General features: G+C 53.3%; 1 protein-coding gene across 1 annotated transcript; it reads right to left on the reverse strand.

Moving 5' to 3' along the window:
• Positions 1-3,012: 3,012 nt before the first annotated feature.
• Tfap4 (transcription factor AP-4) lies at positions 3,013-18,371 on the reverse strand. Its single transcript, XM_052196385.1, has 7 exons — positions 18,001-18,371; positions 9,047-9,212; positions 8,857-8,955; positions 8,316-8,486; positions 7,493-7,639; positions 6,288-6,443; positions 3,013-4,079 (listed from the first exon to the last, which is right to left on the reverse strand). Exons 1-7 carry the CDS (start codon positions 18,087-18,089, stop codon positions 3,885-3,887), a joined length of 1,023 nt encoding a protein of 340 aa, XP_052052345.1. The 5' UTR covers positions 18,090-18,371; the 3' UTR covers positions 3,013-3,884.
• Positions 18,372-18,688: the final 317 nt, after the last annotated feature.

Raw genomic sequence — 18,688 nt, forward strand, 5'->3', positions numbered from 1 at the left:
AAAAATATTTATATGTATATTTTTATATATTTTTAGATTTATTTATTATATGTAATTACACTGTAGCTGTCTTCAGACTCACCAGAAGAGGGCGTCAGATCTCATTATCGATGGCTGTGAGCCACCATGTGGTTGCTGGGATTTGAACTCAGGACCTCTGGACGACCGCTGAGCCATCTCTCCAGCCCCTCCGGAACACTGTACAGTCGCAGGTGCAGAGACATCCCAGCACGATCACCCGACCAAAAGTGGCCGAACCCGGGGCACCCGGAGCTCGGGGGGCAGCCTGTGGGAGGGGCGGACGCCTGTGGGCGGGGCGGACACCTGTGGGCGGGGCGGACGCGCCTGCGGGCGGGAACTCTACCAGCGCCCCGAAGCGCCTAGAGGTGTGAGCGCCGAGAGGGCGTGGCTAAGCCCGGAAGGGGCGGGAACGCGCCACGATCCACAGCCTTCTCAAGGGACCGCCTACCACCGCAGAGCCCCGGCCCTTTTCCAGAGAAGGAATATTTTCCTTGGCTCCGCCCCAAGCCCCTCCTCTGGCCTATGGGACAAGAGCGGAGGCCGGAAGAGGGCAGAGCCTCGGTCCCGCCAGAAGCAGCCTGAGCCCATAGCGCCCTCTGTTGATGCTCTCGGAAGTTGCATGGAGCTAGTCTTGTCGACCACCTCATACCTGCGGGAAAATTAGACATAATGCTGCCTAAAGACACCATTCTCAAATGGCTACATATTGTATGACTATTTACATAGCATTTAGAAAAAAAAAAAAAAAAAAGAACTATAACAGAGATACACCAGGGAAACAACAGAGACTGGGGTAACACTGAAGAGGTATTAATTCCTCTCCTGATGGTGGCTATTCAATAAAAGAAAGAACCACATACAATCAAGTGTGAGTTTCAACGAATGCAATCAAACTGCTTTGTGCGGGTTCTTTTTTGCTTTTGGGGAGCTTTTGTTTTGGGGTTGTTTGGGGTTTGTTGTTTGGGTTTTTTTTTTTTTTTTTTTGCTGACAGGGTCTTCCCATGCATACCTCAAACCACCTGCCTCCTGAGTGCTGGAATTTAGTTTTCCGGTATGCTACAGTATGTGATCAGAGGACAACTCTCAGGAGTCAATTCTCTCCTACCACCGTGGGATCGAACCCAGGTAGATGGTGGTAGCAGGCACCATCACCTTCCCAAGTCATTTTTGCCAGCCCCACTATTTTGTTTTGAATACTAGCATGAGATGGGTCGCTTCGTGGGACAGGGAGATGAGTCATGAGGTGACTGCTTTGTGAGAAGGGTCTGGTTTGAAAGCTGTGGAGATATTTCTGAATTGGATGAGTTTATCAACATTGTGAATGGATTAGTTTCATTCATAAAACGACAAATTGTATGCCTTGTAGATTTCTTTTTTTTTTTTTTTTGGTTTTTTTTTTTTTTTTTTTTTTTTTTTTTTTGGTTTTTTTGAGACAGGGTTTCTCTGTGTAGCCCTGGCTGGCCTCGAACTCACTCTGTAAACCAGGCTGGCCTCGAACTCAGAAATCCGCCTGCCTCTGCCTCCCAGAGTGCTGGGATTACAGGCGTGTGCCACCACCGCCCAGCTTGCCTTGTAGATTTCTAATGTTTAAAACTGTCCCCGCCTCTTTACTAAGTTCATGTGCTGGCTCGGACTGGAGACGGAAACCGGCTTTTCTGCTCTGACCTCCGTCCCATACAGACTGAGCTTGAATGAGAGATGTGGGCCATGCCGTATAAAGTGATCCCGAGTCACGGGAAGACTAAGAAACTTGATGGACACACTCATCCTTGAACTAACACCACTTACAACGTCCAGAAAACAGAGGAAGTGGTGCACGGCCGAGCTGGGCACTGGCCAGAGTCCGAGCCTGAGCATGTATGCCATGGAGACGTTGCCTTCCCGTGTGCAGACGGAAACCACTGGCCTCGCAGGCCATGAGACTCCTCCTCCAGACCAGCCTGAGCAACCCCGGCTTACAGCCAGCTCCACACAGCTATTCCGCGACATCACAAAGCCAGGCTTCCCACAGTCAGACAGTGCTTGCTGAGATCTGCCCACTCAACCTGCCTCCACCAGGAGCAAGGGCCGAGTTCACAGAGGCACTCTCCTGCAGTCTGTTTTTATCTGAACCCACAGTCACCTCTGCTGCTTAACCGCTGGGCACTTGCCCTAAACCCAGGTCTGAGTTAAGTCAGCTGTGTGTGGGCTGGGAGCCATACAAAGATGGGTATTTCATGGAGGAGACTTGAGGGAAACAGTCATCCTCAGGCGCCCACTGCTCTGAGGGGACCCCCCCCCCCACCAGCAAGGTCAGTTACTCATGACACCCTGGGTCGTTGGTACCACCTGACAGTTTTGGAAACAGGAAACAGCTCACAGATTTCTAGGGGGATTTGTAACCTGGGGAAAGACCAGCACAGGATTACACACAGGAAGTAATAAGGCTCAACAGTGTACCAGGACCTGTGAGCATCTGTGTTCTCTCTCTAGGAGTTAAAAAACGTCGTGTGCGGGCTGGAGAGATGGCTCAGCAGTTAAGAGCACTGACTGCTCTCCTGAGTTCAAATCCCAGCAACCACATGGTGGCTCACCACCATCTGTAATGAAATATGATGCCCTCTTCTGGAGTGTTTGAAGACAGCTACAGTGTATTTACATATAATAAATGAATAAATCTTTTTAAAAAAAAAACATCCGTGTGTGTGTGTGTATGTGTGTGTGTGTGTGTGTGTGTTCCTTCCCCCACCGTGGCTGTTGCAAACAGAAGCTGGAGGCCCTCCCTTCCGCCCCAGCACTCACGACGTGACGTTTGAAGACTCTTCCAGGGAAGCCCACAGGCCGGGAGGACCCCAATCTCGTTGCAACTTCACACACAATTCGGGGGAGGGAGTGGCACAGTGTGCACACAGTCCTCTCTGGATTTGGACGCCCAAAAAAATACCTCTTAATCTAGGTCAACCAGCCCAGACCAGGATCCCGGAACAGTACACCCTCAATAAATACAGCAACTAAAAAACAAAGTACAAATTTTATTTTGTTTCTTTACAAAGGCACAATGGCCTCTTGGTATTTTGTTCCCTACCCCCATTTTCTTAACAAAATATAATAGCTTCTCCTTGGACACAAAGACCTCAAAATTGTAAAAAAGAAAAATTAAAATTAAAAAAATACAGAAACCAAAACCAAAATAAAACCAACAACAAACAAAACAAAGGGAAAGACAAAAGACATTTTTGGGGTCAATGACAGGAACCCTGGAGGGGAGGTGGGAGGAAGCCAATCCTGGCGCTGAGGTGGGGAGCGGGAGGGGACGCGGCAGCAGCAAACCCACCGAGAAGCGATCATCGAGCCCCCATTCCCGATTCCCGGGTCCCCAGAAAGCCCCAACCCAGCCTGACCCCCAACCCATGTAAGTGCTTAAAAGAGAAAAAGACAACCCAATAGTGGGAAGGGGTGGAGACCGACAGCCTCGGGCTGGCTCTGGGGAGGGAGCAAATACCTTGGGGTTTTGTTTGATTTTCCCTGTTCTTAAAAACACGTTTAAATGGAAGGAAAAAACAAAAACAAAACAAAACAAAAATAAAAAAGCTTTTTGGCGAGAGAGGCCAGGCACCACAGTGTCAGCTTCCCCGGCCCCAGGGTCGAGGCCCAGCCCTGGAGTCCCGATGCTCCCACGCGAACGTGTGCTATGCCACCACAGCCCCGGGACCTGGGCTCCGGTGGCTTCGATCAAAGGTCGACTTACAGTATTGAAAAGGAGGTCATAAAAGAGACCCAAATGTCATCATAATTTTGTAAAAATTTCTCATTCACCCATGTTTCCCCCTGTAGTTGCCCCGGCCCCCTCTAGCCCCCAGGAGGGAGAGGAGGGCTGGGGGTGGTCAGGGAAGCTCCCCGTCCCCCAAAGGCTCCTCCCGGCTCTGGTCCATGGCATCGCTGTCCGAGGCCTCGGAGTCCGACGCAGTATCCGAGGTGTGGGCTTCTGGGCAGCTGCGGACGGACTTCACAATCACCGCTCGCCTCTGTTCCTCTTCCAGCTCCTGTTTGTCCTGAGTGCCCTCGATGTGCTGGATGGCCTGCGCAGAAAGGGACAGTCACTGAGGAGACTGTGCTAGGGAGACTATGACAGCCGCTTTCTGCCCCAAAAAACACATACTCCAGAACAGTTCAGAAATAAACTACTCAAAGCTGAGCGCGCGTGCGCATGCGCGGGGTGGGGTGGGGTGGGGTGGGGGTGAGTTTAGAAAGAGAAGACCCTTCCGTTAAGATGAAGGACCTGGCTTCCAGAGGTCCAAAGCCCTAGATGAACGCACGGCTCAGACGCTTACACGTTGTGTAGTCTACTAACTTAGTAAAGGTCTTTGCTATCTGCTGTATTATCCAATTTGCTGAGCATACAGGCCATCAAAGTTCTGGGATCTGTTCTCCCCCGTTTCTAGCTCAAGGGCTTGGTTGGGTTCAGTCTCCAGAACTCAGTAGACTCATCCACAGTAGCATGAACCCGGAACAGGTAGGGGGCTGTCGAGGTAGAGTCAGAAAGATCCCTAGGGCTCCTTGACCAGCCAGCCGGTCCTAACCGGTGAGCAGTGAGTTCTGGTGATGGGTCCCTGCCTCCTGGATTTTGGGCTCCCAGCCCCACTTTCTTAGCAAAATATAGTAACTTCTCCTTGGACACAAGTATCTCAAAATTATAAAATAAATACAGAAACTAAAATCAACAACAAACAAAGAGACTGTGTGTGTGTGTGTGCGTGTGTGTGCATGTGTGTCTGTGTATACATTTACATATCACTATATATTTCCTCAAAAACACAGTAGGCATCTCCCATGCATAATATATTATATACATTATACAGAGCTATTTATAGATGTACGTGTATATATAGACATATATATGTGTATCCTTTCTCAAAAGGAAACAAGTAAATAAAGCACAGTGGACGTTTTCTTCAGCATCCAGCCCATTAAGTGTACTCTCTCACCCCTCACCACTCAGCAAGGAAACTTCTCTGCCACAGACAGAGACGGTTATAGAAAACTACAATCAATCAAAACGCAGAGCGGTGAAGCCCGTCCCAAAGGCTGTATCTGCGATAAAACTCCCGTATGTAAATTGCAGAAGAGGAGACGCTAAGATTGGAAGGGCCAGAGGAGCAGGAGTGGCCGGGAAACGGTGTCCCCTAGGAATGTCAGAAATGCCACTCTTGAAGTCTCACCAACTTGACAGCCCAAACATGAGATGCCAGCAATAAACAGGCCAAAGCGGACAAGACAGAGTCTGTGAGGCCTCAGTCCTCCTACACAGAGAAGTACAGGCAATGAAGGGGAGCTGAGAGCGGAGAGACAGTCTTCCCAGTTCCCAGGGAGAGCGCACCAGGTGGTTATCCAACACCAGACGGTCAGCCCTGGAAACACACATACGAGTAACATTCTACAGGCTGAGCAAGGTGTATTTACATACTTAGGAATATAGATACATACTTACATACACATACATATATATGTATGTAACAATTAATGAAAAGGAGGCCATAAGCAAGGAGGGATGCGTGAGAGTTTGGAGAGAGGAAGAGAAGGGGAAATGGTGTAATTACGATCTCAAAATTAAAAGGGGGAGGGTGAAACCCTTAGTGGGCGTCTCCTAAGGAGCAGTACTCTAGAGCTGACATCTGGCCTCCACCAGCGTGTGCACCCACACACATAAACACGCACACACCCCTGCACATATCACCTGCATATATATCACCATATATTCAAAAAAAAGAAAAAAAACGATGATGGTCAAGAGAAAATTCTAAGCTGGGCGGTAGTGGAGCACACCTGTAATCCCAGCCCTCTGGGAGGCAGAGGCAGGTGGATTTCTGAGTTCGAGGCCAGCCTGGTCTACAGAGTGAGCTCCAGGACAGCCAGGGCTACACAGAGAAACCCTGTCTCGAAAAAAACCAAATCCAAAAAAAAAAAAGAGAGAGAGAGAAAATTCTAGACCAGCTCGCAAGCTGAACTAAGCCTCCTGACCCTTCGAACCCAACGTGGTAGAGTCCACCAAACTGTCCTCTGGTCACCAATACACTCCACGGTGCAGACAGCAAACACGCACACGCGCACACACGCACTAAGTGTCTCTTTAAGTCAGGCACAGGGAAGGGGCCCTCTCCAGGCATCCCGATCTTTTCTCCTCCTACACAAGCTCCATCTTGCTCTTGGTCCACATCCTGATCTCCAGGAGAAAGCATCTGTCCTCAAGGGTCAGTTCCCACAAGCCACCCTCCCCTGAGCCCACGTACCTGCACGATGGTGTCCAGATTTTGCCGGGATGTAGAGACAGAGTTGATGACTGAGGAGGGGCCCATGGTGACAACATTGATGTGGTGGGAGGAAGGCGGGGCTGGCGCAGGCACGATCACTGTGGGGTGGTGGGTGGGGGCTGGAGGAGGCAGGAGCTGCAAGACGGAAGTCCTCAGTTTTCCCCACGGATTCTAGTCCACAGGACTTCCTTACTCACAGGGGATCTGCTAGTTTGGACTGTAAATGCTCGAAACGCCCCGCCCAAGTCCACGTGATCTGGGCTCCACGTGATCATACGGCAGTATCAGAAGACAGAAACCGTAGGAAGTCAAGCCCGTGCGAAGGGCAGTGGTGCACAGCTCTAATCAAGGCTGTCAGTAGGTCGGGCAGGATGAGAACAAGAAACAGGCCCTCGTGTAAGGCAAAAAATAATAATGGAGTCTAGTGCCGGGCAGTGGCGCACACGCCTTTAATCCCAGCACTTGGGAGGCTGAGGCAGGCAGAGTTCTGAGTTCGAGGCCAGCCCGGTAACAGAGTGAGTTCCAGGACAGCCAGGCTACACAGAGAAAGAAACCCTGTCTCCAAAAACAAACAAACAAAAAGGAGTAGGCACTCTGGCTGGGCATGGTGGCACACACCTTTAACCCCAGCACTGGAGGTAGAAGCTTGACAGATCTCTGTAAATTCAAGGGTAGCCTTGTCTAAACAGTGAGATCCTGACTCAAAAAAGAAACAAAACAGAAAACAGTACACAGTGTGGGGCTGGGATGTACTCAAGAGTAGAATGCTTGTCAGACATGCACTGGCGGCTCAGTCAGCGCCACCAAAAAAAAAAAAAACAAAACAAAACAAAAAAAAAAAACCAGAAGAAGAAAAAGAGAAAGAGGAGGCGGAGGAGTAGGAGGCGGAGGAGCAGGAGGCGGAGCATAGTTCCTGGATTAAGACAGAGAGGGTTCAAATTCCTGCTCCAGACAATTACCTGACCTTTCTCTACCTGATTTTCCACAGCAATAAAACAGTAAACAGCTCAAGCTTCAAAGGACTGCCGTGAGGATTCTGGTCTATGTTCCAATGCTCTCAAGACACCTAAACCGCAGTACGACTGCACGTGTGTTCGCACCTACGTAGTCTGAGACCCGCCCCCGGATTCTGCGATCCCCGCGACAGCCCGTGGGGCTCGCCTGGAGTCGAGTCTCCCGCTCACCTGGGTCCGTAGGTGTAGGTGCTGCTGTTCCCGCTCCAGCTTCTCCTGGTGCAGCAGCCGCACCTGCTCCTGCTGCTGCTGCAGCTGCACCTGCTGGGCAATCACCTTGAGTTTTTCCGGGTACATGTGGGCCTCGAGGGAGCGCACCTGCAGGTGGGACAGCACCGCGCTGAGAGGTGGGGCAAGGCTCTACCAGCTACAAAGGCCATTCACCCACTACCGCCACAGAGCAATCCTAAACCTAACCCTGGCGGAGCGCGCCCCCTTCAGGGCAGACCAAAGGCTCTCCTGTTTCCGACACAAAGAAATCGGCTTTCCCTTCTTGACTGTTCAACTGGTTTCCTTCTGAAGCCATGAAGCATGCCATGGTGAACCAGGTCAAAACCCTCCTGGTGCCACAGCGCCTATGGAGTCTTATTTCAGCTGTGTGTGTGTGTCTGTCTGTCTGTCTGTCTGTCTGCGTCTGTACATTTGTGTTCTGCCTGGATGAATCCACACCATGTGCACGTGTGGTGCCTGTGGAAGTCAGGCGTGGAAAATGACATCAGAGTCCCTGGAAGTGGGGCTGTGCGCGGCTGTCTGCCATCAGAGTCCCTGGAAGTGGGGCTGTGCGCGGCTGTCTGCCACCATGTGGGTGCTGGAAACTGAACTGAACTCGGATCCTCTGCAAAAGCAACATGTGTCCCTAGCCACCAGGCCATCTATCTCCCCAGCCCCTAGAGCTCGTGTGACTACCTGCTGAAGGGAGGGACAGACAGACAGACCACAGAATCCATCCCCCGCGCCAGGGCATCACACTGGCCAGCAGAGGGCGCTGCCTCACCTGCTCTTCCAGCATCATCCGCACGGAGCGCTCCTTGTCCAGCTGTTGCCGCAGCTCGATCATCTCTCTCCTAAGGTCCTCAGCCTTCTCGTCCTCCCAGATGTCCGGCGAGCCAATGCCCTCGTCCTTGTCTTCCGCCCGCCGCCGCTTCGGGGATGAGCCGCTCAGCTCCTGCGGACCCCAAGAGGTTGGAGAGTGAGCTGACACACCCAGAACTCCTCCCGAGGTCACAGGGCTCTATGGAAACCCTCCAAAACTACCTAATACAGGTGGACTCATACTGGAGAAGCCATTCTGCAAACCCACCAAGCAACCAAATGCCAGGCACGGAAGAACGGCCTTTCTTTCTAGAACGGTCACCTGCTTCCTCCAGAGCCCACTCCCCTGTACTTCACAGAGCAAGAAACAGAGGCCCAGGCAGGAAGTAGGCAGGTTCCGTGGGCACGATAAGACTTATGCATGCATCCCAAGCTTCTGGTTTAGGTAATGGCCACACAGAAGAGGAAGGCGGGGCGCTGCTGGAGGCTTCCCCATCCCGTACCTGGATAAAGCGCTTGAGCTGCGTGTTCTGCTGCAGGAGTCTGGTCTTCTCCTGCTCAAGAGAGAAGATGTATTCTGCTGTCTGCTGGAGAATGGCTGCCTGAGAACAAGAGGGAAAGAATCAGGCAGATGGTCCTCTCCCCATGAGGACACAACACCTCCTCCAGGAAGCCCTCCCTGCTCCCACCCACCTTGCTGAGCTTCTCTCCATCTGTGTGGGGAATGAGGGTCTTGAGGGACTGGAAGCCCGCGTTGATGCTCTGCATGCGTCTCCGCTCGTTGCTGTTGGCGATCTCCCGTCGGATCCGCCTTTCCTGGTCCCTCTGGGTCTCAGGGGTCAGTGGAATGTTGGCGAGGCTGCGGGGTGAACAGGAGTAGGTTCGGAATAGAGGGCCTCTGAACTTTACCCCCAGAAGGTACCCCGCCCACACCCCACCCCCGTCCGTCCTCATAGTTGATCACCAGAGGGCCCTGGATGCAGCCTGCATCCCTTCCCTGTTAAGAGGCCTGCAGTCCAGCAGATCACCCCCAAGGAAGACACAGGGCTGTGCCTGGGATGCCCCGTGGAGAAGCGGCTGTCTGTGCATGCAGTCTGCTTAGAACCTATGCCTTCCCTGACGTCTAGAGTTCTCCCCTCTAAAAGAGACTCTAAGCGGTGTGTAGGTACCAAAACACACAGGGCTTCACAGCTGTGCAGGCCTCCACGGCCATCCTAACATCTGCCTAGGCAGTCTGGGAAGGCCCGGAATCCCACAAGGCTAATTCCTATGACTCTCCTTCGTTGACACTAGAGTTCTGAGGAGACACCTGCTCTTGCCTGCCCACCGCACAGTTGTCTCCAGCCAGAAGCCTCGGGCCACCATCCCAGCCACTGTGCGCTAAGAGTGTATAAAGGACAAGACAGGCAGCATTCCCTCCACAGATGGGAGGGACACTGGGTCAGCCACCCCTCGGGACAGCTCTGTTTTATCCTGACCCACTCCACGGAGGCATCGCACTCCGTATAAAGAACCGAGGCTCCCGGCATGCTATGGACGACGTTACCGCGTGCTGCAGAAGCAGCAGCTAGCCAGTGGGGTGAGGGAGAACGCAGCCAGCAGTGGAAGGGCCCAATGCCACTGCTCCCAAGGGGGTGGGCCTGTGTGTGGCCTGGAGGAGGTATGCCCCCCTCAGCCCTCCCCTGCAAACCCCCCTCCCGCCCATGGCCTGATGGCTTCCAGATGCTGAGCTCTCAACAGAGGCCTCCAGCCCCACCCAAAGCCACAGCCCTGGCCTCTTCCTGAGGGGCCCTCCCAGGGTGACCTGTTCCAGGCTAGTCAGGGGAGCACATTCCCTGGGTCTGAGGAAATAAAAAAAAAAAAAAGGCCTCTGACACCTCTCATCTCACTGATGTGGGAGTCTGGGGTCAAGGAGGTGGCAGGTCTAACTCTCTCGCTGTGAGTTGGCCCCAACCTCTATCCCCAGGGAAAATGGGCTGCACAGCAGCCCAGGAGGGAAACACATCTGTCGCAGCTGGAAACAGCTGAAGGCTGTCCAGCCCTACCCAGCTTACCCCATCCGAACCGCCTCAGCTCCCTAAAGGACCCATCCAGGGCCTCAGCCTCCTCTCCCAATGGAAAGGTCGGACAGCTGTGAAGGCGTTCCCTGCTGGCCGCTGCAGAAGGCTTAGAAGCAAAGCATTCCCTTCCCACCCATCAAGCCCTTCATTGAGGGCCCAAAGCCCAGGCCCCAGACCACCCTCTCCCCAGGTGAATCCTCATAGGACCTGGGAGTGTGAGCGATAGGATAGGGCCCAGGCCTTCCACTTGACAGATGACCGCCCTTTAATTAGAGCTTAGGGTAGGGAGAGTCCAGCTTTCCTGCTTCAGCCCAGAATGCCTCCTTCCTCCCAGCCCCACAAGGGGAGTGATGGGCATCTGGAAGAAGACAGGGATTCAGAGCAGGACAAAGCCACGGATGCTCCTCAGTCCTTGGAGTCTGGCCCTGAACACACCTCCTCCGGAGCCAGGGAGGCCCTGTGAGATGACTGCTCTGCAGTAAGTCGTTAACGCCACAGGTTCAGGCGCAAAATGAGACAGAAGGGGCATGATGACACACACCTGTAGTCTCATCACCGAGCGGGCTGACGCTAGGTGGGTGGGAGTCTCGAGGCCAGCCTGAGCTACACAGGAAGACTCTCATCTCCAAAAACAAGCAAGAGAAAGATGAGGTAACGGGCACGGTGACAACATGCCAGGAACACAGGCACTTGGGAGACAAGTTCAAGACCATCTTCAACCACATAGCGAGTTCCAAGTCAGCCTGGGCTACATGCCACATGATACCTGTCTCAGTGAGAAGTGTGTGGGGGAAGGCTGAAGAGATAGCTAAGAGCCCTTCCAGTCCTTCTAGAGGACCTGAGTTCAGTGGCCCAAAACTAACTGTAACCATAACCCCAGGGAATTAACACCCTCTGGGCACCCATCCACGTAAACAATATAAGTATACACACACACACACACATACATATATTCAGTCATTCATACATACAGGGATTGGGGAGAGAGAGAGAGAGAGAGAGAGAGAAACAGAGAGAACAGAAAGCAAGCTACCCAGTGATTATAATCCCCACCCTAGCCTGGGATTGTTGTGTGGTTTGTTGTGGGAGTCTCCCCCACAACTCACCCAGTCTCTGGGCCCTGCTTGTGATGCCCCAAAGGGTGAAACTGACCTAAGACTGGGTCTCAAGAAAAAGCCCTGTAACACCCTCAGGCGACCCCAAGAGCTGCCTTATCTAAATAGTCTCAGAATACAGGAGTATATTTTTAAAAATAAGCAGGGTTAAATCTGTAGCTCAGTAGAGCATGTCTGGCATACTCCAAGTCCTAGATTCAGTCCCCAGAACTACCATTATATTAAAAACGGGAGGCGGGGCAGGGGGCTGAACATGGTAGCAAACACCTTTAATCCCAACATAGGCAGAGGCAGGAGGACCCTGAGTTGGAGGACAGTATGTGCTATATAATAAGGCCCTACTATATGAAAGAATCAATAAAGAGGCCTGGAGAGATGGCTCCCAAGCTAAGAACACTTGATTGCCAGGTAAAGGGGGAGGAGCTGCTACAGTAAAAGGTGGCATTGGGACCCCATATCCCATAATACCAGCTGTGTGACAGCTTCCCCAGGAAAGGAGGGTCGGGCGCCCTGGAGTTGCTGGGCCAATTCTTTTTTTTTTTTTTTTTTTTGGATTTGGTTTTTTCAAAACAGGGTTTCTCTGTGTAGCCCTGGCTGTCCTGGAACTGTAGACCAGGCTGGCCTCTGCCTCCCAGAGTGCTGGGATTACAGGTGTGTGCCACCACTGCCCGGCTTGGGCCAATTCTTTATGTTGTTGCTGCTCTTGTTTATGACAAAGTTCCACTCTTACAGCCCAGGCTGGCCTCAAGGCAGTCCTCCAGCCTCGGCCTTCCAAGTGCTGTGCAGACAGCCAGGGCAGGGCAGAGCTGGCTCCTACAACGTGAGCCACGATGCTCTCTTTAGGCTCACACCCAACCAATGGCTGCACAACTAGGCAGGTGTGGCTGTAGGCACAGCCCATAGGTAGGACTCCCCACCCACCCCCACCCCCGAGGTCACACCTGCAGTTCCCACTAACTCAGCTCTCCTTGAAAAGAAAACGCAGCCCTGGGAGCTACGTCAGCTCTCACCCCACGCCCCAGGACGAGCACTATCTGGGGAGCCCAAGGCAAACCTCAGAGCCCCAGCTCTAAAAGGTTCCGTCACAGAACTCCCAGACTGTAGCGACCCTGGGTCTCAGAGAGTGAGCAGGCCCCTAGCCTGACCCTCCCAAATGTTCTACCAGCGTCTGTGCGCAGGAACCGACTGCTGGTTAGCATGGTCATCCCTGGACCTTGTTTTAAAAAGCTACAGTTCTGCATGGGGACTTGCTTTTGCCTCAGTTGCTCATCTAAACAGCTTAGAAGGCTCCAACCAAGAGAATTAATTAATGGACTAGCTGTTGGTCCCTGGTGGAATGCATAGTGGGCGCCCCTGGGGAGTGTGACGAACAGTGAGTCACCACTGGTGGAAGGCAGACCCTGGTTGCTGACCAACCAACCCAACTGTCACTTCCAGGCGACATCACACTAGAAAAAGTAGATTTCCTTACATAGGCCTATAAATTCCAACTTACAGTAAGTAATCAATCGCTGGAAGAGTGCCACCACCTCGAAACTTCAGGTTCCCCTAATGAACGCTGCGGGGACCACCAGCATGGAGCAGTGCTGGCCTATGATGGCGGCCAGGCTGCTGCTGACCACCACTGCCTGGTTTCAGGATTGGGAACTAGGCCGACGGAGGCCACACAGTCTAAGAGCAGGGTCACCAAGCCTGCTGGATGGCGGCCAGATGCTCAGGAACAAGATGCAGGCTGGCTGCTCACATCTGGATCCCTGACTAGTGCCAGATCCTCCTGCCCAGCCTAAGGCCAAAGTTCCCATCACCCCCCACCCATGTGCCTGGACACACCTTCTAACTGGCTACCCCCAACTCTCTTTTCTCACAGCCTAAAACACCCAGCACTCTCCCTCAAAGCGGGGGAAGACCACATGGGATTTTTCCCATCCCCGGGAGGAGATGGAAATGGCCGCCACCGGGACGCCCAGCACATTCATCCCTCTCCCTCCATCACAGGCTCACCGCCTCTACAGTCTGACAGTCCCATCACCCTCGCCTTGAGACATCTCTTTGCCACCAACTTCAGGCCCTCACAGGAGAGCCTGCAGAGGGCACAGCTGCCCACACCTGCCCTGACGCTTGCTAACTGTGGAACCTGAGCCTTGAGATCTCTCCACGTCAGCTCTCCTCTCTGCCTTATACAGGGTCGCAGTGACGCTTGATAGACAAGAGGAGGAAAGAAGGACCCAACTCCCTTGAAGGTGTCTCCCAGGTATCCAAGACAACCTTGGTCAAGGGAGCTGACAGAACCCTTCACCATCACAAGTCAGTGACCTGCCAAGGACAGGGGTCAGGACTTATTACTCATTTTGTATCCTTAAACCCAGTGCCAAGCTGGTGCATCAAAATACATGGCCAGAGACCAAACAAACACGGCAAAGTTCTTAATACTCTTTAATGACACTCCTCTCCGCTCCCCTTCTCTCCCCCCCCCTCCTTCTTTTAAAACAAGATCTCTCAGTGTATCCCTGGCTGTCCTGGAACTTGCTATGTAGACCAGGCTGACCTTGAGCTCATAGAGATCCACCTACAGGACACAGGGTAATTCAGCTTGTTCACAGGGACCTGGAACGTATCTACTGAGCCATCTTGCCAGCCCTTAAAGAAACTTTTAAAGAGTTCGTAAGCAAGTCGGGCGTGGTGGTGCACGCCTGTAATCCCAGCCCTTGGGAGGCAGAGGCAGGTGGATTTCTGAGTTTGAGGCCAGCCTGGTCTACAGAGTGAGTTCCAGGACAGCCAGGACCACACGGAGAAATCCTGTCTCGAAAAACCGGGAAGGAAAAAAAAAAAAAAAACAACAACAACAACAACAAAAAAAAAAAAAAAAAAAAAACAAGAGTTTGTAAGCTACCAGGGTGGCAGCACGTGCTAGATGCTCCAGCTCTCGGTGGAGAGCAGCAGGATCCGGGGAGTTCAAGGTCACCTTAACTTACACATCAAGCTGGAGGCCAGCCTGGGCTAAATGAGAACCTATCTTTTTTGGGGGGTGGAGGGGAGACAGGGGGCTAAGGAGATGTCTCAGCCTCGTAACCATGGGGACCTGAATTCAGATCTCCTGGATCCACACAAAGGCTGGACACAGTGCCTCTGCTACCTCAAAACTCGGGTGTTGGGGGGGGGGGGGTGCAGACAGGCGGATCTCTGCAGCCATGTAACCAGCACAGATGCAATGGTGAGCATCTTCTGAAAGGAGGAGTTCTTGAGACCTAACATTCGCCAACCTCATTTGTTTAGACCTAGGTCTAAAAAATGAGGAGATGTTGGCTGTCGTATTTTACATCAGTAGGAGATGCTAACGAGGAAAAAGGATCTCAGAAGCCGGGCGGTGGTGGCTCACGCCTGTAATCCCAGCACTCTGGGAGGCAGAGGCAGGTGGATTTCTGAGTTCGAGGCCAGCCTGGTCTACAGAGTGAGTGAGTTCCTGGACAGCCAGGGCTATACAGAGAAACCCTGTCTCGAAAAAACCAAATCCAAAAAAAAAAAAAAAGAAAAGAGAAAAAGCAAAAGGATCTCAGGTTTAAAGGTGACCTGGGACGTCCATCTGGGCTGAGGAGATGGTTAAGAGTAGATGCAAAGCTGAAAGAACTGACTTCTGCTCCAGAGGAGCCAGGTTCAGTTCCCAGCACCCACACAGCAGCACACAACGACTCCAGGGGATCTGATGCCCTCTTCTGCTCGCTGAGGGCAGGACACACATGTGGTGCACAGATATGCATACAGGCAGAATACCCACACACATTTAAAAATCTGAGATTTAAAAGAAAAAAAAACTAAATAAAAATATAAGTAAATAAGTAAGGTGAAAGAATGTTAGGTCTCAAACTCAGGGCAAATGTCTGCGGTGCCTACCTAACGTATCAAAGGGATGCTGGCTCTCCTAGCATCTCTCTGTACCTGCTACAGAGTCATGGCTGGCACACCCCACTTCCTACCTAAACTCTTTCCAACCTGGGGACTGGAATGGGCTTCCCTTCCCCCGGCCTCTGATCCCATTTTGGCCACCGGCCTCTGGGTTCCCAGGTGTTCTCCCTGCTGCTTCTCTCTCCTCTTGCTCTCTCCTCTCATGGCCATGTTCGGTCTGGACCCTTCCAAAGTGTGCCACTCCGCCCTACGGCCCCTTCTGGTTGGCCTGGAAGGCCCGGGAGTCAGACAGAGAGAACCCAGCTAAACAGGGAGGAGTGGAGCAAAGTCCAACAGCCTGAGACAAACCAGAGTCCACCCACCATAAACTCCTGCCCAGCCCACGCTCCATGCAGGACAGGCCTCCCAGCTGGAGCGCCAGCTGGAAATGAACACACCTAGATTCTGTGTTCCTCCATGCCCAGCGCCCAACCGTGTCCTTGCAAGACAGGCTGAGGTCCTGTGTGCCTGAGGTTGTGGTGCCTCAATCACTAAGCCTGACAATACTCCATGCTGCGGAGGGGAGGGGAGCGCGGGGTGGTGTTACTGCCCTCCAGCAACACAGGTCTGGAGAATGGGACAGAGTGAAGGCAGAGTTCCAAAAGGCTCAGGCACAGACAGCAACCACAGGTTCCTACTGTCAAAGCCTATGCAGGATCGGAACCAGAATGACCTCTCCAGAATATGGAGCAAATCAAGCGTCACCGCCACTACACAAGCCAGCTCAGAAGAGCCAGCACAACAGCAAACTCAGGATCAAGACCAGCTGTACCTTTGCCCTAACTGGTGCCTTTCTGAGCTTCTCTATCCATCTTTACGAAGAAATTAGAAAACAAATGAACTCACAGCAAGATCGTAGTGATTCAAGGAGAAAATCCTATTAAGTGGGTTCCCAGAATTTACAGAGTCCAAAAGTTTTGTTATTGCTGTTTTGTACCTGCTCGGCCCTCAGGTGGATCTTATCTTAGTGCCAGCTGAGGGAGGGGAAGGGGCATCGGAGGGGGACCTGCCAGCAGCTAGACCCATCATCAGGCCCTAAGTATCGGCTCTCAACTTGAAAGTAAATTGGGATCCCTGCCTAGATTTTATACCTAAGCAGCAACCTGCCCCACAGGCGTTGCTGTCTACCAACCAGCCTGTGCCACTCAGCGGGCTCCTCCTCCTCCTCCTCCTGCAATCCCAGCCCTGCCTGGCTGGGGTGTCGGAGCACGTGGCCCCAGCCCTGGGGAGCCATTACGCTCCCTGCTTGCACGGCAAGCAGGAAAGGGATCGCAGGTTTCAAACTTAAGCGCGCTGGAGAAACCTCTCCTTGCGTGCACCACCACCATCCCCGCCCCGATCCAGCCGGCTTGTAGAGTTCAATGAACAGATCCCAGGGACGGCAATAGTAATTCCAGACATGACCATTTAGCGAGAGTTTAGGGAGATTCGACCACTGGTCGATCGCAATTTAGTAGAGGGTGGATCTGGGGCAACCTAAGCAGGACTAAGCTCACTAAAGGGTATCTCAAGAAAGCTTGCAGACTTCCGACCACCCACCCGGCCAAGAGATTCAACGCTTTGCATTTATGACTGGGGAACAGACGTGGGACAGCAAAGTTTGCAGAGACCCACATGCAACAGGGAGTAGACTTGAGCCTAGAAGCAACCTAAGATGCACCCTCCTCAAAAGGCCTCCCCACCTAGCCTGCTTAGCCCACCCAGTTGGCCACGGTCGAGCTTTGTGCAAGTAAAGCGTGGCCCCGAAGCGCCTACAAGTCCCACAATGCAGCACCGACCCGGCATAGAGAACTACAGCTCCCGCGAGGCCGCGCGCGCAGAGGTCCGCCTACTCCAAGAGGGCTGCAGAGTCACGTCCAGGCCTCGCTAGTAAACAGCACCCGGGCGCGGGCGGCGAACGTACGACTAGTGACTGCCAACGTGTGGGGGACCGCAACTTCCCTACTCGAAGCATGGCCACTAAAGGCCCACGTACGCCTCGAGGGAGCACGCCCCCAACCTTGCTGCAGCCCTGTTCCCTGCAAACGTTCACACCACCCGGCTCCCCGCCCCCCCCCCCCCAGCAGCCAGGAGCCGCGGCATGGCAGCATTGTAGCTGTCCTCTCGCACGCTCCGGACCCCCCCAAAAAACCTCCTTAGAAGAGGGTTCCCAGAAAACGCAAGGAAGCAAGGAAAAGGAAGGAAGCCAAAGCTGGCGGGGGGAGGAGGAAGCGCTGGGTGAAAGCCACCAGCAGCAAGCATGGCCGGGACTGCTGCAGCACCACGTGGGTCTGTTTGCAATTTACAAACGTCGCGACTCGCCCGCCTGCAGCGGACAAAAGTGGCCAGAGCCTCTCGGGGTCCCCACGTTCCAAGGGAAAAGGGTCCCTAGGCAGCGCAAGCAGGGTACATGAGACTGCAGCGGACCCGGTGGCTAAGAAAGGCGAGCGAGGTCGGAGGCGCGAGCCATGCGTGCGCACACGCGCACCCGCCCGGGCGGGCTGGCCGGGGGCTGCAATGGGAAGAAGGGGTTGGGGGGAGGAGCAGTACACACCTACAGAGCCCTCCTATCACTTCTTTCTCTGTTTTCCTGAAATGTTGCAAAGAGGGCACCTTCTGAGTGGGCACCATGAAATACTCCATAGCGATAGGCCCCCCTCCTGTGCACGAGCCAGGTCTCGCGGTCAGCCGGAGAATGCAAGATGGAAATCCGAATCAAAGGGCAGCGCCGGACGGAGGTGCAGAATCGGCCGGTCCCAGATGCTGGCGGCGGCAGCAGCGGCGAGGGGAGGGAGGCGGGCGGGAGGGGCGGGAGGGAGGTCTCTCCAGCCTGCCTCCCCGGGCGTGTGTATGTGTGTGTGTGTTTGCAGCTGATCAGATGTCTGTTTCAAGGCGGGAAACAGCTGGTGAAAACTCAGCACTCCCCCGGCCTCCTTCCGCGGAGTAAGGAATTGCATGTAAACAAAGGACTATTTGCAGCGCCCCCCCCAGGGCGACTGGATGCTGGGGCGAGAAGGGCGCAGGCTCCTTGGGACCTACTGCAACATGGGTCTGCAGACTTAACCCCGGGATTAGGGGTCCCTGATCGACAGCTGGCTGTGGGGGAACACGGTGTGAATGGAGTGAACAGCGGCCCAGCTACATGCGCCACTATGGGTGATGAGGTCCATCAGCTGACAGGTTGGCAAGCGTAGCTAAAAAGAAAAAAAAAAAAAAAAGGCCAACCACCGAGCGGGATCCCA

This window comes from Apodemus sylvaticus, chromosome 10 (genome assembly GCF_947179515.1).
Source record: "Apodemus sylvaticus chromosome 10, mApoSyl1.1, whole genome shotgun sequence".
Taxonomy (NCBI): Eukaryota; Metazoa; Chordata; class Mammalia; order Rodentia; family Muridae; genus Apodemus; species Apodemus sylvaticus.